Source organism: Onychostoma macrolepis, chromosome 25, assembly GCF_012432095.1.
Source record: "Onychostoma macrolepis isolate SWU-2019 chromosome 25, ASM1243209v1, whole genome shotgun sequence".
Lineage (NCBI taxonomy): Eukaryota > Metazoa > Chordata > Actinopteri > Cypriniformes > Cyprinidae > Onychostoma > Onychostoma macrolepis.
The window spans coordinates 12,396,059-12,422,363 of NC_081179.1; the positions used below are offsets into that span (position 1 = coordinate 12,396,059).

General features: G+C 34.5%; 4 protein-coding genes across 6 annotated transcripts; 2 read left to right on the plus strand and 2 right to left on the minus strand.

The window, feature by feature from the left end:
• The first annotated feature begins 172 nt into the window (after positions 1-172).
• On the plus strand, positions 173-7,181 carry armc10 (armadillo repeat containing 10). The gene is made up of 6 exons (XM_058767003.1): positions 173-617; positions 847-992; positions 1,107-1,241; positions 2,415-2,591; positions 2,666-2,737; positions 6,187-7,181. Exons 1-6 carry the CDS (start codon positions 179-181, stop codon positions 6,436-6,438), a joined length of 1,221 nt encoding a protein of 406 aa, XP_058622986.1. The 5' UTR covers positions 173-178; the 3' UTR covers positions 6,439-7,181.
• A 334-nt stretch (positions 7,182-7,515) lies between these two features.
• On the plus strand, positions 7,516-18,303 carry cax2 (cation/H+ exchanger protein 2). 3 transcript variants are annotated; one of them, XM_058767000.1, is made up of 20 exons: positions 7,516-7,672; positions 8,630-8,782; positions 8,891-8,991; positions 9,079-9,187; positions 9,604-9,723; positions 9,803-9,864; positions 10,071-10,232; positions 10,504-10,689; positions 10,820-10,919; positions 11,756-11,897; positions 11,976-12,159; positions 12,245-12,344; positions 14,916-15,037; positions 15,149-15,186; positions 15,359-15,471; positions 15,722-15,861; positions 15,944-16,038; positions 16,151-16,229; positions 16,327-16,435; positions 17,669-18,297. In XM_058767000.1, the coding sequence occupies exons 1-20, from the start codon at positions 7,621-7,623 to the stop codon at positions 17,740-17,742; spliced, it is 2,241 nt and encodes a 746-aa protein (XP_058622983.1). In that variant the 5' UTR covers positions 7,516-7,620; the 3' UTR covers positions 17,743-18,297. The 3 variants fall into 3 exon arrangements, with proteins under 3 accessions (XP_058622983.1, XP_058622982.1, XP_058622981.1); XM_058766999.1 differs by having other exon boundaries at positions 7,529-7,681; positions 9,607-9,723; positions 17,669-18,303; XM_058766998.1 differs by having other exon boundaries at positions 7,529-7,681; positions 17,669-18,299.
• A 260-nt stretch (positions 18,304-18,563) lies between these two features.
• Positions 18,564-23,512, minus strand: LOC131534243 (uncharacterized). Its single transcript, XM_058767001.1, has 2 exons — positions 20,075-23,512; positions 18,564-19,048 (listed from the first exon to the last, which is right to left on the minus strand). The coding sequence occupies exons 1-2, from the start codon at positions 21,596-21,598 to the stop codon at positions 18,800-18,802; spliced, it is 1,773 nt and encodes a 590-aa protein (XP_058622984.1). The 5' UTR covers positions 21,599-23,512; the 3' UTR covers positions 18,564-18,799.
• Positions 18,877-26,158, minus strand: LOC131534246 (parapinopsin-like). Its single transcript, XM_058767004.1, has 5 exons — positions 25,647-26,158; positions 24,091-24,419; positions 23,767-24,012; positions 23,532-23,651; positions 18,877-19,014 (listed from the first exon to the last, which is right to left on the minus strand). Exons 1-4 carry the CDS (start codon positions 25,963-25,965, stop codon positions 23,538-23,540), a joined length of 1,008 nt encoding a protein of 335 aa, XP_058622987.1. The 5' UTR covers positions 25,966-26,158; the 3' UTR covers positions 18,877-19,014; positions 23,532-23,537.
• Between the last annotated feature and the right edge of the window lie 147 nt (positions 26,159-26,305).

The following is a 26,305-nucleotide window of genomic DNA, read 5'->3' on the forward strand; positions in this document are numbered from 1 at the left end:
GTGTGTAGCGACTGTGTGTATGGATAGATAGAAGGATGGATGGATTTTAAGTAAACAAATAATATTTGTAAATCACGTTTATATATATATATATATATATATATATATATATATATATATATATATATATATTCAATAGTGATAGAAATGTAATTTGTTCAAAAACACAAAATCGTTCATGAACGCTCAACGCAACACAACACAACTCCGCGAAATGTTTTGGTCGTCCACTGATGCAATAGGCGGCAACGTGCAGAGGAAACAGTTCAGTGACGGGTATGAGGACCAGGAACTGTTTGTATCTGTATTTATCCTGCAGGACAAGGACCATGTGTTAACCTGTATCTATGAAATCTGCGCCTATCGCAGAATGGGAGACGACAATGTCGTAGCCCGCCTCGGCAGCATGAAGGCTCTGTTGGGGATTGTAGCAGGAGCCGGAGCCTCATATGGTATTTATAAACTAGTCTCTGGTCGCGCAGGAGATGCAGGAGTAAACAGAAAAAAGTCTGCTAAAAGTGTGACTATTCAGCCTGGGAGCTTGATGGCCAAAGTGTCTGGATTTAAAGTTGTCAGTAAGAGTGATAACCTGGATCCTTCTGCGGACACTGAATCTAGTAAGTGACATTCAGATGGATCGTGTGTTATATAAAGTCTTGCTTACTGACAGCTCTGTGTAAGTTTGAAGGGTTTGTTTTCCAATCATAACTGTTACATTACTTGCAGTGAGTAAATATAGGCAGTGTGTCAACTTCATTTTATTGTCCTAGGTTCTTGATTTAAAAACGGAAGTAGTAGATGTCTCCTTCACACAAACCTTTCTTTGTGTTTTTGTCTTCTCACAAGGTGATATTTTCTCAAAATCTGCTGCCAGCCTGGAGCCTCGACATCTAAGTATGCTTCTCTCCCTTCTGCAGAGCAGCCCAAACCCAGAAGAGCGGAGGAAAGTTCTTGTAACGTTAGGAAATGCTGCTGCCTTCACAGTAAACCAGGTCATCTGATGTTCTGTCTTCTAGACTTACTTTAATACATTGTAACTTGCAGAAGAGTGAACAGATGCAAATGAGGCATCATATTTGAATTAATTTTTGGCTTTTCTTCATTAGGATCTCCTGCGAGAGTTCGGAGGTCTTCACATCATTGCAGGCTTCCTCTCAGACCCTTCACCTGAGATTCGCGTTCAGACTCTAAATGCTTTGAACAACTTAAGCATGAATGTCCGCAATCAAGAGCAGCTGAAGGTATTGCGTTATTTACTTTTTAGATTTTTTTTTTTTTATTATTATTAACAAATGAGTTAATAAATAAATTAACAAATAAATGAGTTGTTGAGTTTATTATTTTAGCACTTCAAGTTAAACTAAACGAATGAGTTATATTGCCTTGGGAACTAGCTTAAAATAATTATTTTATTTTATTTCAGTTAACATTTATTTCATTTTAAGTAACAAAATATTTTTATTATGGTTTTAGTTTTAATTAACTATAATACCCTAGTTTCAGATTAGTGTTGTTAACTTCAAGGGATAGTTCACCCAAAAATTAAACTTCTGTCATTAATTACTCACCCTCATGTCGTTCCAAACCACTAAGACCTTCGTTCATCTTTGGATCACAAATGAAGATATTTTTGATGAATCCTGAGAGCTCTCTGACCCTCCATACGATCAACGTCCAGAAACATAGCAAGGATATCAGTAAAATAATCCATGTTATATCAGGGGTTCAACAGTAATTTTATGAAGCTATGAGATTGTACGCAAAGAAACAAAAATAACGACTTTATTCAACAATTCGTCTCCTCCGTGTCACCTTGGCGCCATTTTTAGTATTCACTGAACGTAAACAGCGTATGCTGTCCATCGTGTAAGGGCACTTGCTGTCTACGGAGGGTCAGAGAGCTCTCAAAATTCATCAAAAATATCTTAATTTGTGTTCTGAAGATGAACGAAGGACTTACGGGTTTGGAACGACATGAGGGTGAGTGATTAATGACAGAATTTTCATTTTTGGGAGAACTATCTCTTTAAAATATTTTCAGTAATTGAAATAAAATAAGATTTCAATATTAACTTAAACTTAAAAACTTTGAATGTAAATTAGAAATGTTGCCTTGGCAATTAACTGAAATCAATGAGTATGTTTAATTACTAAAATGACTAAAATAAAACTGTATAGAAATAAAATATAAAAATGACAAAAGCACATAACAAAATGACAAACTAAAATTAAAAAGAAAACTATAAAAATGAAATTAAATGTAAATTAAAAATATAAAAAACGCTAATTCAAAATATTAATAAATACTATGATAATATATAAATAATACTAAAATGACACCATTTTGAATGTTTTTCATTCGCTGTCCCGTGGATAACTATGCTTACACTATGGTTTCTGTTGTTGTTGGTCAGATATATGTGCCATCAGTGATGCAGATGATTGAGATGTCACCGGTGAACTCTGACCTTCAGCTGGCAGCGCTCAGATTGCTCACTAATGTGTCAGTCACTGATAATCACCAGCATCTGATGAAGAATTCTATCACCCTCCTCCTGTCGCTTCTCGTAGTGAGCAATGAAGTCCTGCAGGTGATTTTCGAGTCACATATTGAATTATATGTTTACACAATCAGATATATTTAAGATTTAATCTGTTCCTGCAGATCCAAGTCCTGAAGGTCCTAGTAAATCTTTCCTCCAATCCAGATCTGATGGACGATATTGTGCAAGCTCAGGTGAACAAGCATGTCTTTTATGGTTTCTGCTGTAATGCTTTCACTGTTTTGTAAGTGAGATCCAGTGCAGTTGGTTTCAGTGACTATTCTGTCATACCAAAACAATATGATTATAAATAGATAAATCTATAAATAATCGCCTTGGTTGCTAGGTGTCCTAGTTTTTCTCAGTGCCTGCTGTTGATGCTTATGTCTATTTTAAGGTCACTCTGTGGTCATGATTTAGTTTAGTGCTGCACGATTTGAGGAAAGAATTTGTGACCCTGGACCACAAAACCAGTCTTAAAGTGTCAATTTCGAAATTGAGATTTATACATCATCTGAAAGCTGAATAAATAAGCCTTACATTGATGTATGGGTTGTTATGATAGGACAATATTTGGCCGAGATACAACTATTTGAAAATCTGTAATCTGAGGGTGCAAAAAAATCAAATATTGAGAAAATCACCTTTAAAGCTGTCCAAATGAAGTTATTAGCAATGCATATTACTAAGTTTTGATATATTTATGGTAAGAAATGTACAAAATATCTTCATGGAACATGATCTTTACTTGATGTCCTAACGATTTTTGGCATAATTTTTTTTTTTTTTATAATTTTGACCCATACCTTGTATTTTTGGCTATTGCTGCAAATATACCCCAGCGACTTAAGACTGGTTTTGTGGTCCAGGGTCACATATTATTGTCATTTTTCTTCAAATAAAAAATAAAATAAAATTGCAGTTACTATTTAAAACATGATTATTAAAAAAATGCTGTGCTTGTTTGTACTATTACTATTACAGTATTTTCCTGTGAAATAAAACAAAAATTTGTATTTATTAGTATTAGAAATTAGTATTTAGGAAAATGTAAAAATGCTGATAATCATAATGTTAATTTATTTCTGTGTTGCCCTACAAATTATGTGTTAATATGTCTTAATTTCTTCATTTTCAAAGGGCTGCACAATTTGATTTGGGGAAAGAATATTATTGTGACTTTTTCTTCAGATAAAAATTGCATTTGCAATTAAAATATGATTATTTAAAAAAAGGGGTACTGTGCTTGTTTGTAGGGCTTTACAATTTGTCCAGATTTTAATGAATTTGTATATCAACATGAAAATAAAATAAATTCACATTATGATTATCAATAGTATTATATTCTCCTAAATACTAATTTGCTTTTTCACATTAAAATATTGTAATATTAATGTTTCTTATTTTGTCTATTATTCTATTTAATAAAGTAATATTTATTATTAGTAATATTTATTTTGTCTTTTATTTAATTTAATAATAATTGTCAACATGAAAATAAAGTAAAATAAAATAATTTATTACTATTTTAAAATTAATTATTTTTAAAAATATTTTATTTAAAGTTTAGAAGTTATATTAACAAACACAAATGCAGTGTGTTTGTTAACCAACATAGGATAGCAAAATACACACATTTACACCCACACAGACAGATAAACAAACAAACAAAAAAAACGAACTGCCTCAATTAACAAGTATATATAATATATTTGTAAAATGTGTGTGTATATAAACATAAATGAAAATATTCACAATTGTTTTATAAATCCAATACTTCAGAAATGTATATTTAAAAAAATATATATATATAGAAGGGAGGTTTACAGAATACAGAAATTAAATTTCCAGGGGTCTCAAGATAGGTCCCCATGATGTGGCTTCAAATCTTTTCTGTGAGGAGAGCTCACCAAAACATAACTGTCCCATTTGGATAATGTAGAGCATCTCATTCAACCATCTCTGAAAACAAGAGGCTTGTGGAGATTTTCAATTGAGTTGTATCACATTTTTGGCTGCAGTCATGCCTACCATTAGAGCCTGTTGATGAGTATCCATTACATCAGAATAGCCAAAAATAGCCAGATTGTGGTCAGGTTGAATATTAATTTTGTAAGCACTAGAAAACTATTCGAAAATTTAGTAACACTTTAGAATAGGGAACACTTATTCACTATTAACTATCACTTTTCCCTCAATAAATAGATATAGAGGGAAATATTTTATTTAATCTAGTTTTGTAATAATGAAGACGATGTATAACTTTGAACTGGATTAATTTATATCTCAAATTTACCGAACAACTCTTTATTCAACAAGATACCAGATGTCTGGTTTCAGGATGAGAAGATAAAAGATCGTGAATAATATGATTTTCAGGTTTATTTATAAACTGTGGAATATTTTTCTTTATGTAATTTATAATTTGCAAATAATGGAAAAAGTGAGACTGTGGGAGTGTAAACTTGCTTTTAAGTTGTGAAAAAGATGCAAATTAACCCTCTTTATAGAGGTCTCCTATACAGTATAAACCTTTTCTCCTCCATCCTGAAAAAGTACCATCAATCTGAGAAGGCTCAAACGAAGGATTACATGATATTGGTGTATTGACTGAAACTTTTGTTAATTTATAAAATTTATTAATCTGATTCAAAATCTCATTACTCAACACAAAATTACTGCTTCCTAATTTACTGATACATTTACACTCTGTAAAAAGCAAAACTGGGAGTGAGGACTCTGGCACTGATATAATGGAGAGGTCTCAGGTCTCATATCATCCAGGAAGCCCCTTTGCCAAAAAGTGAGAGCCCTGGCATTTGCTGGCCAATAATAATGCTTAAAAATGGGAAGGCCAAGACCTCCACAATCAGTAGGCTTTTGCTATGCGAGGTGTTTTATAGTTACATACAAATGAAAGAATAACTGAATCAAGTAGTTTAAAAATAAAGTTGCAGGTAAATAAATCGGAAGATTTATCTTTATCACATTCACACGGCCAGTCAGTGATAAAGGGAGCAGTTTCCAGCTTTCAATGTTTAATTTGACTCTGTTAAACATGTCTAAAAAATTCATATGAACAAATATATTTAGGGTTCAAACCAAGATATGTAAAGTGATCCTTCACTATTTTAAATGGTATATTATTCAAAAAGGTATCGCTTAAGTTATTTGTTAGGGGCATAAATTCACTTTTATTCCAATTAATTGAGTATCCTGGTAATTTACTAAAAGTGTCAGTCGATGTAATTTAAAATTTTAGGGACTGAAACAACAGGATCCATAACACATAGTAAAAGATCATCAGCATATAAACTGATTAGACTTTCAGCATTGCCCTAAAATTTTCATTATTATTAAGTAATATATTGTATTATTTCATTGTGAAATTTTATTATTTTATTTTATTCTGATACACAGTTTTTATATGCTGATATTATATTTTATTTTTATTTATTTTGGTGGTAAACTGCAGCTAGCGCTCTGAAAAATAATCACAATCTTTGTGATTTGATACTCACACTAAGCCATGTTGCGATTCTGGTTATATTTTGATTCAGCCCTGATTTAGTTCTCCTCTTAGTTTTAAGAGCTGTTATATGTTGGCACAAGCTCCTCCATTTACTTGTAAATCTGTTCACAGGCTCCAGCGTCCCTGATATTGTTGTTTGACGGCTGCACAAGCACATCTGTTCTTCTCCGCCTGTTGTTTTTTGTGGGGTACCTGCGTGCGTGGAGACCCTCTGCACAGGTGGCTGAAGCTCTGAGGAGGAGGCAGGACTCTCTGTACTGTGTTCTGCTGGACGGCTCCTCTCAGCTGCACCGTAAACTGCCCCTGCTGCTGTCCCATCCAGATGAGGAGGTGAAGTCACAGGTGGCCAGACTCCTCACATAACCTCTTACAGAACATTTTTTTTTTACCAAATATACCCGTTCTTCAATGTGTAGAAGCTTGTTTATCTACTTAAACAATAGCACTCTGCACTAACAACCTACTGTAGCTTTAAATCCTTGCTGGAACAGTGTTTATATCTACTGATAGCAGGTTGTCCACTTGGTAGGTCATTGGTATCCTCTCAAAATGTTGGAAAGTGGACAAGAAATGACCCCCTCAGGTGTTTTGAGTGATTTTTGTTCATATAATAGATGTTTGTGAACACCACAGACCTCGTTTGAGAACCTTTGAGAACATCTCCACTGCCAAACGTTTTCTTGCCAAGTGAGTGCAGATATTTTTTCTGACCACACTAAGTGCTTTGGATATCCAGACTAGTGATGGAAAGGACTCTTATAACATCTCTGCATGTGTTTAGAAATGTGAAAGGCCTTGAAAAATAAGTGTTTCTTCAGTGCTGCATAATGCAAGTGAAGTTTACTACTAAAAAAAAAGTTATTCAGGTTATGCTAATGTAGTAATGACCCAGGAACCTTAATTTTACAGGATGTGTGCATTGATTGTACTGTGACTGTTTTCTGATGCTTCATGATGATATCGACATGGCCAGTGATGCATTATTTAAGAAATACTGTTTTATGTTATAAGGCAATAATAAAACAGTGGTTAATATTTGCTATGATTTCATTTTGGAATGCTTTCTGACTTTTATGCCAGGTTTGTGAAAGTTCCTCAAAATAAATATTTAAGTTTTAATAACCTTTGTTTATTGAATTTGTTTCGTGAAGACTCTTAAAATTTGTTTTGAGTGAGTTTCAGAACTACATTTCCCATTAGCCTTACCGATTCTCGGGGTTGCCATGTCCTCTTATTATAAACCATTTAATGCTGTGTTTTTTTAGGTTTATTTTACTCCATAGCATAAGAAAGTTTGACGCATTCGGATCCTATAAGAGTGTTCTGAAAATCGCCAGAAACAGGAGTGCCTTATTTTACCTTTTTTAGTGGGGAGATTCGTTTATTTGGGGTTTGTTTTGTAAGTCCAGTTCGCTCACAAATTTAGCGAGATCTGGCAACACGGTGACTCGGCGTAAGTGCGTTTGAATCACATGAGGCTGATTACTGAAGAACTGTCTGTCATTCGAGACTGAAGTGGAAAGACGGAGAAGAGAATGTGCTGAAATGACAACGAATGTAGAGCCGCGAAGAAGAAAACTCGACTCAGACAAGCAAGGTAAACAAAGTAAGGCCATTGTATGTAAACTGAAGGACCAAAAAGAATCCACTGGCTTGTATTGTCAACAGTGCAGTGCGTTATTACACCTTTGTTATAATTACTACTTTTGATATGCAACAATTGATGTAACATGATCATAAATTCACGTGACATGAATGGCTGTCTGTTGCATTTCACATTAATGGATTTTTATAACTTGTATTGTGATTTATCCTGGATATAAATGAATCAGGATCTCTCTAAATGATTTCTTCTAATGCATTTGCAGTCAGTCAGTTTTCTGTTGTTAAATTGTTCTGAAACTGAGACCGCATCAGTCCACACTTCCCCAATTACTATTCAAGAATTTCCTGTCTCCAGATTTAATATCTTTGGCTAGATCTGAATTAAAACTGAGACGCAAAATGCATTTAAATTATGCTTACCAGCAGTTATTGAAAATACTGTAGATTTGATTGTTTATAGTTTATGTCACACTTAAAAATGTATTCATATAATTGCATTACATAAAATATAAATCCAAGTGGCATTTATTACAAAGAAATAAAGCACAAACAAGAAAAACATTTAACAAAAAAGAAGTGTAAGTTTCAAATTAATAAGGCCTAATGTTTAAGATTTATGTAATTACATAATAAAGTTTCCATTTGTTTGGATTGCAGACTACTAATAAATCAATGTGTATGTATCTAATACACAGTAACCAGGTTGAGATATTTATAATTAAATTCAATTTATTACATATTTGAACCATGTTCATGATTGTTTTATTTACAATTAACGTTTTTTTGTTTTTAACATTAAAGTAACGTTTATGTTTTTCCACAATTAACAGATATATGCTGCTGATTCTAAGGAATTCAAATGAATATATTTTGAAAATGTGATTATTTAAATAAAACCAAATTGATGCAAATGCTTATTAATAAACCATGCTTTCATCTCATTCGTCAGATTCTCCAGAGGACCATCATGGAAGTCATCAGCCCGGTTCATGCTGTGACAGGGCTTGTGTAGCTCACGTTCACTCAGAAGCCGGCGATGCTCACACTCACTCCTGTTTGCTGCAACCAAGCGGCTCCTACACACCGAAACACCCACAGAGAAGTGAGACCCAATGCACTTTGCATAAAAGCAAGGATGTTTTTTTCTGTGCTTCTTTTCTAACATGATGCCACTACCCCTTTTTTGTCCTTACTTACAACTTCTTAACAGCATGCAGCTTCAGTGAAGAAATATGGGATGAGAACCCGTGCAAGACCACCATAAGTGCTGAAAATGAAGTAGAGGCCCAAAAACTCGCAAATAATTATAAGGTAAATGTGCACTGAGCACATATGTCCAGTTTAATTTTGCGTATTGTTGATGCTGATGCTGATGTTGCTCTGTTCTCTTTATTTAAGTTCGGATTCAGGAAGTGGAAGAGTCATGTGACAGAGCGTCCCTTTCAGGACAGGTCGGACATTGTGAAGGAGCTATACTCTGAACTAAACGTTATTAAACCCTACTCAGGTTAGACCAAACTTATCTCATTTCCTTCTGTAGTACATGTGTAGAATCAGTGAAATGTTTGTACACGCCAACTCATTTTTTTATTACTATTGTTTGAAAATGTGGAGAATAAAGTAGTTAAACTATGAAGTATTATAATATTTTAATTATTAACAATTTTTAATTACATTTATTTATTTATTCAATATACATTTTAATCATAATTGTTATTAATCAAAACTTCTTACTTTCAAACTGTTTCATGCTGGTACTATATATTGCAATCAAACAAATAAAAAAATTTTTTAAGAATAAATCTTGTTAATGTTGTACTGCATTATTATAGTGAAGTTTTATTGTACAAACATAAAGGAAATCCAATAAATTGAAAAATGGCATTGCATTAATTTGTTCCCCTTTACTTTCTCGGGTTTCAGTAGGTTCATTGTTCACTTGTGGCAACATTCTCTACGTGTTTCTCTTCGGCTGGTGGATCGCTCTGGTTTATGTTTTCGTTGGACTCCTAATGTTCCTCACAGTTGTTGGTATCCCCTATGGTAAGAATTTGTCTAAATAAATATCGATACATTTTAGTGTCTCTCACTGGATCAAAAATGTGACACTTTTTTATTTCAGCGAAACTCTGTTGGAGGTTGTCCTGCTATTTTCTGTGGCCATTTGGAAAATTGATTGAAAAGGTTGTGTTTCTTTTCATATCCAAATTCTGATATGAAAAATGATCTTTGTATCAGTCTTGTGGCAGCTCCACACACACAATGTCCCTTTGAACTGATTTTCATTTGCCTGCTCCGTGAAAATCTTGCAAATACTGCTTTCATCACATGCCTGTTCATGGATGCTTTGTGGTTTGGAAGTAAATTGAACAAGATGTTGCCATTTTCAGGCCAGTGTCTCTGTGCCGGTGTACAGAGTGAAGATCCTTCAGGATAATTCTTCTCTGGAGGCAGATGAGGACAGAAAGTCTTCCTCTCCTCTCCTGCTGCCCACACCTGTGGAGGAGACGATAGAAGAGCCCACAGGAAGTCCACAGGATGACCACTACTGGGTGAGGAGTATGAATATATATATATATATATATATATATATATATATATATATATATATATATAATTATAGTGAGAGTGAGACGCTAATAGTAAAAACTTATTATTTATATTTGTATACTTGAGAAAAGATTAGTATATTAGAATGAGTTCTGAAGGATCATGTGACACTGAAGACTGTAGTAATGAATATTACCTCCTGGTACACTAGGGCTAGTATTTTTGTCTTCTTCCTGTTAGTTTTTTGTACTGTAATCACTCATTTGATTTCAGCGGCGTATGAGCACATACTCATGGCTGTTGGTGGGTTACCCTCTGCTGGTCGTAACACACTCTGTATTGTGTCTGGTCTCCTGGCTGCTGGTTTTCACCATCCCTGTGGCCAAGATGAGCGCAAAGACCCTACATACCATCCTGCTCATGCCCCCCGAGCACATTCACATCAGCCAAGCCACAGAGGTGCCACTTTACTATGATTATAAAGTCCACTGGGGTTTTGACATCTGTGAATTAATATAAATTATGACCATGTATTATATTTGCAAATTCACACATTTTAATGTTAATAATTGTATTTGAAATTTTTTAGGCTCAGGAGCATGAAGGCAGAGTCATTTTGTGCTGCTACCATGCAGTGAACCTCTACTACTATAAATACACAGTGGATGGGATCAATGTTTTTGCTGTCAGTATCCTCAAAATCAAACTACAAACCTATAAATCTTTAATACCGATATTCAGAAATATGTTGTCAGTTTAGGTTTTATACTACATCCACAACAATGTTCAAAAGTTTAGGGTCAGTAAGATTTTGTAATGTTTTTGAACTAAATCTCATTTATTTGATCCAAAATACAGTGAAAACTGTCATACTGTGAAATATTGTTGCAAATTAAAATAATAATTTTCTGTTTTGATATATTTTAAAATGTAATTTATTCCTATGATGCAATTATTCATTACTCCAGTGTCTTCAGTGTCACATGATCCTTCAGAAATAATTCTAATATAATGATTTGCTGCTCAAGAAACATTATTATTGTCAGTGTTGAAAACAGTTGTGCTGCATATACTGTTTTTGTGCAAACCATGAGACATTTTTAGGTTTCTTTGATCAAGTTAAAAAGAGCAGGATTTATTTAAAATAGCAATTGATTCATTTGTAACATTACACGTCTTTATTGTCACATTTGAATTTTTTTTATGCATCCTTGCTGAATTTAAGTATTTATTTATTAAGCAATTTTTTTGTAATTTCTTAAAACTTACTTGTCCCAAACTTTTGAGGTTGTACATTGCTGGGATTAACATTTTAATTAAGTTGTATTATTTTAATTAACTTATTTCAAATATTTTTTCTTGTGGCCTCCTGGTGGGCTGGTACAGTCCAGATATTCAAAAGAATACATTAAAAGAATACTTTCACATTAGGTTACATTTGTGACATGTTTTCTGTCATTACAATATGTAATTGTAAAATTGTAAAATATATTTTTGGCATTTTCCTTACATGGAGTCACTATAGATCTCTTACCATTAGTTATAGTATCACTAGTGATTGGTTACGTGGACAAATCAAACCAGTTTGTCAGCTCCGAAGTCAAGTTTGCCACAGCAGTCAGCTCCATCATTCCTCTCTCGTATTACATCGGCATGGGCATTGCAAGGTGAGCAGTTACACCAGAACAACACCAGAACCTAACAAATACTTTTGACAGCAACACTGTTGTCATCTCTATTCTCAGTATTTCCGCTCAGAGTAACTTTGCTGTCGGGGCCGTGGTGAACGCTACATTCGGCTCCATCACAGAGTTGACCTTTTACATCACAGCGTTGCTCAGAGGTCATCACCAGGGGAATAAGTGCCTGCAAGAGATCGTGAAGGCGGCTCTTACTGGAACCCTGCTGGGCTGCATCCTCTTCATACCAGTATGAGATCTGTTACACCGCAGAGGATCTTAAATCTGCCAAGTGTGCAATGCATGACCGTTATATTTGTGTGTGTGTCTCTCAGGGGATCTGTATGATAATCGGAGGTTTCAGGCACAGGGAGCAGAGGTTCAACAGTCGCTCAGCAGGGGTCAGCTCCTCTCTGCTCTTCATATCAATAGGGGGTAAGACGTCATGTGCTATGAGGTGGCAAAAATTAGCTTGTTATTGCGCTTCTCTCCTGCTGTAGTAATTAAAGACAGTGTGAAATGACACTGTAAACACATTTAAATTAAATAATGTGACAATTTTTGAGTGAAACTCGTCAAGTAGGAAATAATAGAGGGTGGGAATTTATTTTATATATAATGTGATATTATATAGTATAATATAATCTATTTTATTAGATCATTTACATAATTTAATTTGTATTATAAAGATTATTAACATTTTATTATAGAAGTCATGTTGCACAATAAATTGTGAAAATACATTATTTCATGAAACAGTATACCAAAACACACATTTGATCAAAATTATTTATTTTTAATGGAACTAAAATAGTCTTAAAATGAACGCATGAATGCATTGCATCGCGCCGCGTAAACATTAACATGTCTGCATTTGTGATCTGAGAAACGACAAACAACTAGCGCTAATCTACACAGCTCAAAACTCGCGTGTGAATAGTCAGTGGCAAATTCTTTAAATAAGAAAACGTACTTACAGGCTGTGAGTCAGAAGCGCCAGACTGTCCTTGCAAAGTTGGAATTGCCCCACTTTATAGAAACGGCCTTTGTGCACAGCTGGCAGGCTACTCCCAGGTTCAGGAAATAGTCCTCCGTTAAAATGCGCTGCACACACTCTAATATTTGGGTTGAACTGTTCTGGAACAGTGTTGTAAATACAACTTAACCACTGATTTCTAGTTGTGTCCTTTTTTGGAAGCCCAAACAAAATAGTTTTGCTTTCACAATGAAACACAGCGTCTCCAGGACACGGCGCCGGCGGCAGCAACAATACTACAGCGAGAAAAAAAATCACGCCCCCTTTCTTTGTGTAAACATTTGGGCGATGTTTTGCAAATCTCCCCACATCGTGACATAGACATGTTGGGGGCGTGTTTGAATGAGCCGTTTTAGGAGGGCGTGGTTGAGTCTTAACTTTTATGAAGAATATCTCTTTAGTTTTGAGACTATAGTCTTCGCTACTTCAGGGATCTTATCTATGCATGAACAGCTTGTAACACTCCAAAGAGAAAGGCAAAACTTGAAATCGCATCATATGACCCCAAAAGATTGCATTCTTGCATTACAGTCGATCGTCATTATTTATTTTCTATGGATCAGAAATAGTCTTAAAATTATTGTACTTACAAAAATAAATGAGAAATGCGCAAACTATTTAACATTCACGATATGTTCAAATACAATAACTGGTACATAAACATTGTGGAAATACATTATTTCACATAATGTCTCAGCATTAATGTGTATACAAAACATAATTCACAAGTGTGTAAGCAGGTTTATATATTTGCACAGCAATTCACAAACTCATAACCTAATCCAAATTCATCAAATATGACTTGCAAGTACACTACCAAATTTACATTTACAAAATATGATTTTTAAATTTAGTTGTGTATCTACCAATTTCTTTTTGTGAAATTGAATTAGGTTATGAGTTTGTGAAATGCTGTTTGGAAATATATAATTTATCATAGAAAAAAATCTTTTTTTTTAATTTATTTTTTTATTTTTTTTATTTTGCAAGTAAAGAATGTGACAATGTTTACATGTACCAAATACATAACCCCATGGACCAAACATATAACATATAAGACAAAGAGAATAAAAAATAAACAAAACAAAAAACAAACAAACAAACAAAAAAAGCACTGAGTTTAGAAGGTGACAATATTTACATGTGCCAAAATGTAGAACCACTTGGACAAACAAACATACTGATGACCAACATTACAAGTCCATTCTGATTAACTCCTGTATTTGCATTCATATGTCTGTGTGTGTGTGTGTGTGTGTGTGTGTGTGTTTGTGTGTGTGTCATTGTATCTAGGGTTGGGGAAGGAAGCATTCAACTGAAATAGCATCATAATAGATTGATAACAGATATAAGTAGAGTAAAAAAAACATAAATATATAGATAGAAATAAATAAAGACTAATAATAATAATAATAGAGACAAATGTTATTAGCAACAATAATAACTATAATAATGTTAATCATAATGATAATAATAATAATAAAAGATAATTTCATCAAAACTGGGCAGGGGTGGAGTACAACGAAGAGGGCAAGTATAAATAATAATATTAATAATATTAGTATTGGATTATAAATTAATAAATGTTTAATAATTGGGGGGGAGGGTGCCTCCGATCCCACCGTGGCTACGACATATCAGAACTTAATTCCTCAGCCCATGTCACACCCCAACAGGGGTACCAGGGAAGGATGCTGCTAGGCAACAGGGCCCAAAGCCCCCCCCGTCTCCCCAAACATCAGCCATCAGCCGTCTATTTATTTATTTATTTTCTAATTAATTATGTTTTTAATGTGTGGATGTATATAATTTTATAGAAAAAATCTTGACCAGGGGTGCATCAGGTAATCTCAGGCAAAACTATGGGTGCTCCATAATGGGATCCACTTTGCAATTTTGATATAATTTATCATATTTTGTAAAGAAATAAATTTTTAAGACTGTTTTATCTCCATAATTTTCCCCTGTAGGAGTGTTTGCCCCTACGCTCTTCTCCAAAGCCTATGGGAATCTGGTGTGTGAGGACTGCACCAACTCTACAGGGACCAACAGCAGCGGATCCTTCATGTGCAAAAACTGCCACTACGACCTGGTGAGATTACAAAAAAACATCATTTAAACGTGAAAACATGACGCACGAAAGAGAAACATCAAGCCATTTTCTGCACGTTTCTATAGTCGTTTTTTCTTTCTGGTTCACTAGAGTGAAAACAGCTACAGCCTGTTTCACAGTCACATTCAGTAAGTTCATAGTGTGAACACTTTCATTTTGTATACTCAGTCTTTAGAGGCTCATTATTAAAAATAGTAAATATAATAATTAATTATGATGCATTATTAATAACATTTTTTATATTAATAAAATATAATTCATGTATTTTTGTTGTGGGTGTTAACGTATTTATTTTCTCAGGCCTCTAGTGTACACCATTTCCATTCTACTGCCCGTTTCTTATATCATCGGCCTCATCTTTACTCTAAAAACACATTCACACATCTACGACATTCACGTTGGTGATGGAATGGGTGAGTTTGTTACATTTTTAAATAAATGTACTAATATGAAGCTTTGAACAGACACATGGTCATCACAAAAATAATGCTTTTTTCCATGTATATCAGCCCAAAGTTGTCTGTTAGGGTGTAGTGATTTAGAATAGGATTCATTTAAGAATAATAGAAGTCAATTTTGAGGTCTCCAACATGAAATGAAACCACAACTTGTGTGTGTGTGTGTGTGTGTGTGTGTGTGTGTGTTTGTGTGTGCACACGGCAGGTCATCTCGAAGCGTCAGTGCACTGGTCCCGATGGAGAGCTTTGCTTATCCTCATCATTGCCACAGTGCTGATGTCTGCGTGTGCCGACCTGACCACCGAACACATCCAGCCCATTCTCAGCCACTCATCTATATCTCAGGTTGATAATGCAGTAAATCAGTCGTGCAGATCAATACTAATGTATTTCTGCATGTATGATCTGACCCTGCTCTTCATCTCAGTATTTCATAGGTGTGACTCTTTTGGCCATGGTCCCTGAAATCCCAGAACTCATCAATGGAGTGCAGTTTGCTCTTCAGAATACAATCAGTTTGAGGTTTGTTTGTCTGTAACACTTTGGGCATCAAGACATAATAATGGACAACTATTTTTGTCTCATTTATTCAACCACAGGTTTATTTCATCGGGTGTTTTCTACTGTTTTTCAGTTTTGAGGTTGGAAGCTGCATTGCAGTGCAGGTGTGCATGATTCAGATCCCCATCCTGGTTTTATTCAACATCTTTTATGTGAGTGGTTTTGGATATGCTTGTTTGATGCAGACATACTACAGATATTCAGTGACGGCTGTATTAATGTGTTTACCTTACAATCTTTCTGTGACAGGATGTTGGCTTTGTACTCATCTTCAGCGACCTGCACCTGTGGGCCAGCATCTTTAGTGTCATCGTTGTGAATTATATTTTTATGGATGGAAAGTCTGATTACTTTCAAGGTAAAAGCAATTATCTAAACCAGGGGTTGGTAACCTTACCTAAAATTACGTCGTCCAGCACTGACACTTCATGAAAAAATGCAAAATTGCAGACTCGTGCTTAAAAACTACAACACTATTCAAACGTTTGGGATCAGTAATTAAAAAATACATATATTAAAGCTGCAGTCCGTAACTTTTTTTGGTTTAAAATTATCCAAAATCTATTTTTGAGCAAGTACTTAATCGGCCAGTGTTCAAAACTATCTCCTTACTTCAACCCGATTAACAGCGGTAAACTTATAGTAATGTTTTCTAATTTGAGTGGTAGGAATTCACGGGAAATTCGAGCATCATTACGTCACGTCTGTAAGCATAAAGACGTTGTCCTGGCTAGTTGGCTATATATCGCATGTGAGGATGCTGCAGGTGGCAGGTCATTTATGGCCTTTTCTCACAGCAGCTGGAATAATTAAATTTATCATTTTGATGGCGGATTGTAATCCATAAAGGATTATGTGTTTATGAAACACATGTAAGTGATTGAAATTAGATTATATTCCAGTTTTAAATGTGCATCTGATTAAAGATAACGTTAGGGCTGCATGGAATTACACAAGATTTTTATTTTAAAGAGAACCAGTTCTAAGGAAGAATTACTTAGATGGCGACGAAGAGGCAAAAATTGCGCACTGCAGCTTTAAGCAAGGATGCATTAAATTGAACAAAAGTGGCAGTAAAGATTTTTATAATGTTCCAAACAATTCTATTTCAAATAAATGCTGTTCTTTTAAACTTTCTATTCATCAAAGAATTATAAATAAAAATGTATCATGGTTTCCCACAACTGTCAGCATTACAAGCATTTTAGTATGACTTCTGAGGGATCATGTGACATTAAAGACTGGAGTAATGGCTGTTGAAAGTTCAGCTTTACCATCCCAGGAATAAATTACATTTTAAAATATATTAAAATAGAAGAGTTACTTTAAATTGTAATAATATTTCACAATAGTACTGTTTTACTGTATTTTGTGATCAAATAAATGCAGACTTACTGATTTACCAACCCCCAAACTTTTACCAAGCACACACACTTTTGAATGGTAAATATTTATTTCTGTATAAATTATATTTATTTTGTCAAGACCTCTTGCAGGCTTGATATTGTTGATAGATAGATGGATCAGATTGGTTTGACTGATGTTTATAAAGTGTTCAAACACTTTGTTTTGTATGTGTTTGTGTGAACAGGTACTGCTCTGGTGGTGGTGTATTTCATCCTGCTGGCGCTGTACTTTTTTGCTCCGTCTCCTGCTGGTTGTTGAGGGAAAGACATTTCAGCTCAATGCAGTCAATGTGTGATTTACATTATTATGAAACATTGTTTACTGTTTCAGATTAACATTAGACTTACTTTGTGTTTTAGGCTACTATTCATCACATTTTATCCTTTGGTACGTCAATAACAATTCTTTTCTGTTTTGTTCAATAAGAAGTGGACCTGATTTAGCACTTTGTCAAGTATAAGAAAAATAGACTGCTTGTGATAATAGGATTTATTATTTTACTAAAAACGAGACGCACAATGATGTATTTTGGATTGTACAGAATTAATAGTTAAAGCTATTTTATTGTGAAACATATTAGGTATTTTGCAAAAATGGTCCGGTTTTAGTGTGGTTCTGTGTTGGTACAGTCTCTGATGGTTCATCGTTACTTGAGCTTCATGTTCTTGAAATCATGCCGTTGAAGTCTTAACATAGATGCCGCTGTTTGAAGACGTTATTTGTACAGTGAACAATTTCATCTGTTGCACTGCTCTGTTTGTTTCTTACTGTCTATATTAAAATATGACTTTGTGAGTAAACAGCTGTCTAAAAAGTATATTTGAGATATAACTATTTTAGTAAGACTTATTTTCTGATTAAAATATATATTAAATATTTATATATGAAATTTAGGATAAATCTCTGATCGATATCTGTGGGCAAAACATTCAATAAAAAATTTAATACAAAATATTACATTTTCTCATTGCTGTATCAGATTATACATGATTAAAAAGTATGTATTTTACATTAGTCATATAATTAAATTATATTTCGCCATATAATCTGAAAATTAAATCAAAGAACACAAAATGCCCAATCTTTATTTTTTTTCAAAGGTCAAGGCTTAACATTGTCTTACAAAATATAATGTAATGGAATACCCTGTATTTCAAATGCAGCTGTTTACAAACATTATTCATGACATCGGTTTCATTCTATTAACAGTTTAAGCTTTTCTTAAGATTTAAGACAGCATCTAATTCATCATCATCTTAATTTGTGGCCAACAGCATACGACAACACAACATAAATAAACTGATCAGATGTAGGCCTAGCGTTTGGCATAATGGGATCTCAGATCTGATGTCCCTACAAGTAAATACAGCAACTCTATGAACGTGTGAAAAACGCTTTCCATTTGGTCTTCAGATTGTGAAATTCTGTGCGGAACTGAGGGTTGACCGCAGCGTAGATGATCGGGTTGGTGAGGGATGTCATGCAGACCAAAGACACTGTTAAAATCTCCAGCTCCCGAAAAACCTCCATCTGAAACATTAAATACAGGTGCCAAGACATTACACTGTAAAAAAAAAAAAAAAAATCTGTAAAATTTATGGTAAAAAAAAAACTGCAGCTGTGGTTGCTGGAATTCTACCATAAAAAATACGGTAACACATTTTAAGTTTTAACTTAAATTTACAGTTAAATGCTGTAATTTCATTAACTGATATAATGTTAATATACCAACCTATTAAAGTACTGAAATCTGTTTTATACCTTTGAAATACACTGATAACCACCAAATGAAGGAGGTGATGAGAAAGTCACATGATGAACCAAAGCCCATCACAAGCAGCTTTTAAATAATAACATATATAGAAGGTGCACAGTGTCATTCACACAAACACTAAACACCATGGTGAGACTCATTAAACTGAAATATGCAATAAACATTAATTTAACATTAGATGTAACATACAACCCTAATAAACATAACTGATAAGATTATTTCAAAGAAAAAAACATCAAATTCAAACAAAATTTGAAATGCAACGCAGGCAATTCTGGGAACGTCAGGTTAAGGTTTTTCCCTGTAAATTGTACAGGAACTTACCGTAAACCATTTAACAGGTTTTTACTATAGCATTTTTACAGTGTAGTAACTTTAGCTGTTGTATGAAATCCATTAGACTTATTAGCCCATGGCCAATGCACTGCAAACAATAAAAAATAAATTAAAAAAAACTACTTAATTTGTATAAAGCTTTTATTAATCTATTCTTGAAACAAGATACATTTAGCCTACTTCAAGACTTTAAGTCTCGTTTTAAATATCTGTCATAATTAAGACCATTTTATTTAGCTTAAATCTGATTAAATTTAATTAGATTTATTAAAAGAAAATTATTACCACCATATGTTTTATTAATTTATTTGTAATCAATTTTTATTATTTATTTCATTATTTATTTATTTGCTGTGTGAATGGTAGCCTATAGATGTTAGAGAGCTTTTTCCAATCTGGTTGAACGAGGCATTTTTCTCCTTGAGCGTAGCCTACGTTAAATTGTGTTACAAATCATTAAAATATTAGCTTGAAACTTACTTTTAGATTGTCGTTTTGGTAAAAGAAGTGATTTAAAACAACTGTCGCAATCAGCGGAATCCAAAATATGAGGAAGGTGAAGATGATGTATCCGGAGCGTTTGGCCAGTTTGCTCTCCTTCTTGGTGTTTCCTCGCTCTCTTTGGGCGAGAGACGGCATCATACAGACGGCACCCGCCGCCTCCTCCTCCTCCTCCTGCGGAGCAGCTGTTTCTTGAGGAGCGTTTTGCTCTTCAGCACCTTCTCCTCCATTTCCTGATGTTGGAGAAGTTTCTTCAGTAGTATCTTGTGAAGTGCTCGACTCAACATTACCATCTTTTTCAGCAGCTGATGGAGGAAAAGTGTCTGAAGTATTATTATCTTGGTCGTTTGGGTCTTCCTCACCATCTTCTCTTTTTACTGATGACTGAGAACCTTCTGCAGCAACATGTTGCTGGACGTCTGGTTTCACACCACCCTCTTCACTGGTTGATCCTACAGAAGCTTCTCCATCAGCATCTTGGTGGGTGCTTGACTCTATCGCACCATCTTCTTCATTATTTGATGGAGAAGAGCTTTCTTCTGAAGTAGGTTGGTGGTCGTTTGGCTCCCCGATGACTTCTAGAACCTGTGGTGCTTCGTTGGAAAGTTCATCTATTAAGGTGACTTTGGTTTCTCTGGATATTTCTGTGGCAAGCTCATGAGTCCCAAATGTTGTGGTAAGTTCCTCAGATGTTGGATGCAAATCCAGTGGATTCTCTACACACGACTCTTTTTCATTCGGTTTTTCTGCATCGTTTTTAATATTAGTCTTTGTTTCTTCCTTTTTGTGCTTTGTATCCTCTTTCTTTTTATCCGGTGGTGGAAGCGAACCCTTATCGAATATTTTCCGACCGTGCGCTCTGACTAAAAGGAAAATACGTCCGTAGAAACCAATGATGACCGTCAAACAAACGCACCAGATGGGAGTCAAAATGTAAACTCCAAACGTGTCGTACGAGTCTAACGTGTCCATGCGCAAACCTCTGCATCTGATGTACGCCGGCGAGTCTTTCGCAAATATCACGCAAATGACCGATATGGAGATGGGAAGCAGCCAGGTCAAGGCGATCCACACCGTTACCCGTTTTCGGCGCTCGGCATTTTTAAACGGATGTGCAATGGCTTGATATCGCTCGGCGCTGATGCACGCCAGCGTGAGCAACTGCACGCAACAGATGAGAGAAAACGACGCGATCTGCGCGCTGCAGAACAGCACGCCGAGGTCTCGCGCCTCGCGAGCGCTCAAAACAACACTGAGGAGCAATGGACAATCAATAGCGCATCGCAAGATGTCAATAACGGCCAGATTCACCAGGAGAGCGTTGTTGGACGTCTGGAGCAACTTCTGGTGGTGCACGGCCCAAGCCACGAACAAGTTTGCGAGAATTCCTACATGCAAAGTGACCAGCAAAACCAGACAATTGGCAGCTACAAATGCAACTTCTATATTGTATTGCCATGTGCTGTTGACTTGTCCCAGAACAATGGTGAAATTACTTCTCATCTCCAGTCAATTAGCGGCTAATTCCATATTGATTTAAGAATAAAATCGCGCCTTTCACTCCATATCTGGTCTTCTGCTTTTGGTGAGCCTGTAGTAATAAACCCCTTTATTTTAACCCTCATCATCACTATGGTTCTCCATTTGTTTGCGTTTTTCAATTAACACCCTGCAGGGCTCATGGTCACCGGGGATGCTTTTTTTGTTTTAGGCAATTTGCTAGTTCGTAGTTGTCATCTCCAGACCGGAACAATGCCAATTACAGCACAAGGGGTGATTTTAATGATTTTTCCCTTTATTTCTGCCACTGAGATTGTTTATTTCAACAAAATCTCAAATTCTAATTTAAATAATAATTAAAAAAAAGCTTTATTCCAATTTTTAAAGGCTTTATTTTGAATAATAGAATAGTCAGAACTGATATTTGATTAAGGCTGTAGTTTAGTCATAGCAATCAGTAATCTTATTTTTAGGAGATTAATTTGGGAAAGGTTTTACTCTCCATGCAAGATGTCTAAATCTGGGATTAAGATGCCCACTTTTTATTTTGTCAGGTTACTGCTCTGAATTCATCATTTAATTTCGTTTTGTAAAATGTGTAAAATGGTTTTAATTCATTTTAATTTTTAACGTGATTTTGTAACTGTTTATTCTTTTAGGTATATTAGGCCTATATGGGATTGCTGTGATGTGATATATAACCGATAAATGGTGTATATTAAAATGGCAATATGATAAATGGCTATTCATTTTGAGATTTTCTAAAGATTAAATTTTAATAGTGTTAATAGTGTTTTTAAAGATAAAGTATGAACTATTAAATTAAGGTAAATATCTAAATTTAAAAATAGCATGCATGAACAATTAAAGATCTATTGCTCCTATCATCTGTGGAGTACCTCAAGGATCCATTTTAGGTCCACTTCTTTTTAATTTATATATGTGACCGTTGGGAGATATTATTAGGAGGCATAACTTTTCATTTCACTTATATGCTGCTGATGATACCAAGCCGGCGATTCCATTGAACCCTTATTGGCCTGCCTTGGGGACATTAAAAAATGGTTATCCAATAGTTTTCTTCGACTTAATGAAGATAAAATGGAAATAATAGTCTTTGGCCCCCCAGAGTTGAGAAGTGTTCTTATAAATGAGCTTGGCAATGCTGTTATTACTTCTTGATTACTTGATTACTGTAACTCATTGTATTTGGGTCTTCCTCTGTCATCCATTGCACGCTTACAGATAGTACAAAATGCTGCTGCAAGGCTGTTGACCAGGGCAAAGAAAACTGATCATGTTACACCAATTTTGGCCTCTCTTCATTGGCTTCCTGTCCATTTTAGAATTCAATTAAACATTTTGCTGTTTGTTTTTAAAGCTCTTAATGGTCAAGCCCCATCTTATCTCACATATCTTCTTACTCCACTTTCATCCTCCAGATCTTTAACATCATCTGACAGGGCTTTTTTAGCTGTCCCTTGTTCACATTTAAAAACAAAGGGTGATGGGGCTTTTTGAGTTCCCGCACTGTCTTTGGAATCAACTGCCACTGGACATCTGCCTTGCACCTTCTATTATAACTTTTAAAACGATGTTGAAAACATATCTTTACTCCCAGGCATTCTAATTTATTTAATCTATGTTTTTATTGTTTTACTGTTTTATGGTTTGTCTTGCTTGTTTTATGTTTTAACCCTCTGATAAATATGCTATATAAATAAACTTTACTTACTATCTAATATTTCGCCAACAGATTCATTTTAAAAATAATGTTGTCTGATTATACAATGTACTGTAATATACAATAAACATTTAGGGTTGGAAATATTTTTCAATGTTTTTCAAACCAAGGCTACATTTATTTGTTCAAAAATATGGTAAAAACAGTAATATTATGAAAAATTATAAAACAGAATGATTCACACTGACAGACCTCAGATCAGACCGGATTAATCCTGCTTTGGCTCCTCTGCATTGAGCACATCATTAGACCACCAGTGTGACGAGGGACGTATCGCCCACAGGACAGGATTTCCAGAGACAACTCTTGAAACTGGACACACATATTTCAGAGAAAAATTGTAGCGTTTCATTGCACAATAGGCCTAATATACTCTACTGTAAACAAACATAAATACACTAAGTCAGAGAAGACACATTAAACAGACCCGTTTGTTAGTAAGGAAGTAGATGATGGGATTGTAGACGGGGCTGGTCTTGGCGAAGTACATCGGCATGGTGGCCACCAGAGGCGGGATGTAGATCTCTGGATCCACAACTACAACCACAGAGATGGCGGTGTAGGGCAGCCAGCAGATGAAGAAGGCGATGATCATGGCCATGACCATCCGTACTGCGTGCTCATTTTCCTCTAGACAGTTCTTCCCCCCTTGAAGTTCAATGCTTTTGTTGATCTGAAATTACGCAATGTCATTTGCATTGATACAACAAACGAGTTTATTATTTGTCAGCAGTAAGAACGAGTCACCTACCTTCCTCATGGACACAAGGACGTTGCTGTAGCAGTACACAATGACAGCGGTGGGCAGTATGAAGCACAAGAGCGTGTAGAAGATGAGGTAACTGTAGTTGCTCCAGGATCTCTCCTCCCAGCCTAACGAGCAGGACGTCTGGACGCCCTCCGGCCCGTAAGAGCTCCAGCCCAGCAGAGGAGCGACGGCCCAGAAGAGGCAATAGAGCCAGACGAACAGAAGGCCCTGGCAGCTCCTGCGGACATTCAGCTTGAAGCCTGCCATGGGTTTGCAGACCACGTTGTACCGCTCGTATGCCAGCAAAGTGAGAGTGCACAAAGACACCAGGCCTAGAAAGAAAGACATTAATGATTGTCTAAAAATTTTTTCTGTGCAGCAGTAGTTCAGAGTTTCAAGATTATAAAGTCACAAAAAATGTTATGTGTCAGTTTCATTCAGCTCAAAAACTGGTCACTCTGAAATATAAAATTGGTCAGAAATTGCGATTAATCAGAATTTTATTATATTTTACTTTAATCATTCATAGGTATTAGTAGAGATAATATAATCATAGCAGCTAATTAATATCAAAATAATAGCCTTAACATAAAAGTAATTATTTAATGTTGTTTTAAAAATATATGTATTAATATTATATTTTAGTATTAAACATTTAATGTTTTTAACATTACATTTTTAAATGTTGTATTAAAACTTTAAACTTTGTTGTATTAAATACTTGTATAAAAAATTTCTCACACATTTTAAATGGGATTTCCACATGAAAATATAATGGCCTTCATATAAGCCATTTTAAATGTTATATTTAAACTACATAAATATTATAAATATGTAATATTTTTAGTATTAAATATATATATATATATAATTTTTTAATTAATATTACATTTTAAAATATACTTAAAATAATAGGCTTAATTAAAAAACATTTTAAATGTATTTAAATTGTATAATATTATAATATATAAGATTGTATAATATTATACATATATATTTTTGTATTAAACATTTCATTTTTAACATTACTTTTAAAAATAAACTGCTATAATTAAATATTTAAAAATCTTAAATAAATATTTAAAAACATTTAAACTATATAAATATGTAATACTTTAAGTATTAAATATTTTATATATATATATATATATATATATATATATATAATTTCACAATTACAGTTACTAAATATGGTATTAAATAAATATCATTTATTTTTCACACATTTTAAATGGATCTTTATATATTTACATAATTTAATTTAATAATATTATAATTCTATTTACTATAAGAGTCACTTATTTAATGTCATTTTAAATATGTAATATTGATATCTTAAAAATACATGTAATAAATTTAGTTTTAAACATTTTATTTAAATATTATAAATATTTAATATTATTCACACATTTTAAATAGTTCTGCTTTGCACACGAATATATATAGCTGCCACTATATACCATTTTATAGGGGGTCTTTCGAAAGGGAATCAACATATTTGGGGATGTTATCACATAACATTAAAAAAATAACCATGATCCCTTCGAATCAGTACTCACCAAAATAGTTCACAGCAAAACCTTGAAAAACACAGAATGCATCCCCTAAGAAGAAAGATCCTTGGTAATTTGTGATGGTGACGATGGCAGAGCCGCAGGTGGCAATCATGAGATCTGACACGGCCAGACTGAGAATGAAGACGTTCATCGCGTTGAGAAAATGCACGTTCTTAAGCATCACAGCAATCACCAACAAGTTATTAAACACAGAAAGTATTGTGTTTATAAACATGAGGTATGAAAGTATGCTGTAGCCCACACGTGGAAATATAGTAGGTTGCACCGTCATGGCCGTATCCATCGTAGTGATGCTCTCCATGGCTGAAGATGAAGTCTGGACAGCAGGGCGTTTGGTTCAGAGCTGATCAGACCATCATGTTATCAGATTTAAATGAAGGGATCAGATACTGGCTACAGCTAAAACCTGCGTTTTGCTTTATACCAGCAGACAGTAATCTGAAGCATCTGCTCAATTGTTAAAAGCCATTTGTCAAATTACTCTTTGCTGGCTAATTAATTATCTTATTCATCAAAGCAGCCTGCTGGGATTTTGTTCTAACATAATTATATATGGACAGTAAACGTTGGGAGAGGAAAAAATAAAATAAAAATTAAAAAAATTCACAAAACAATTATCAATTTGATTAAATTTATAATAA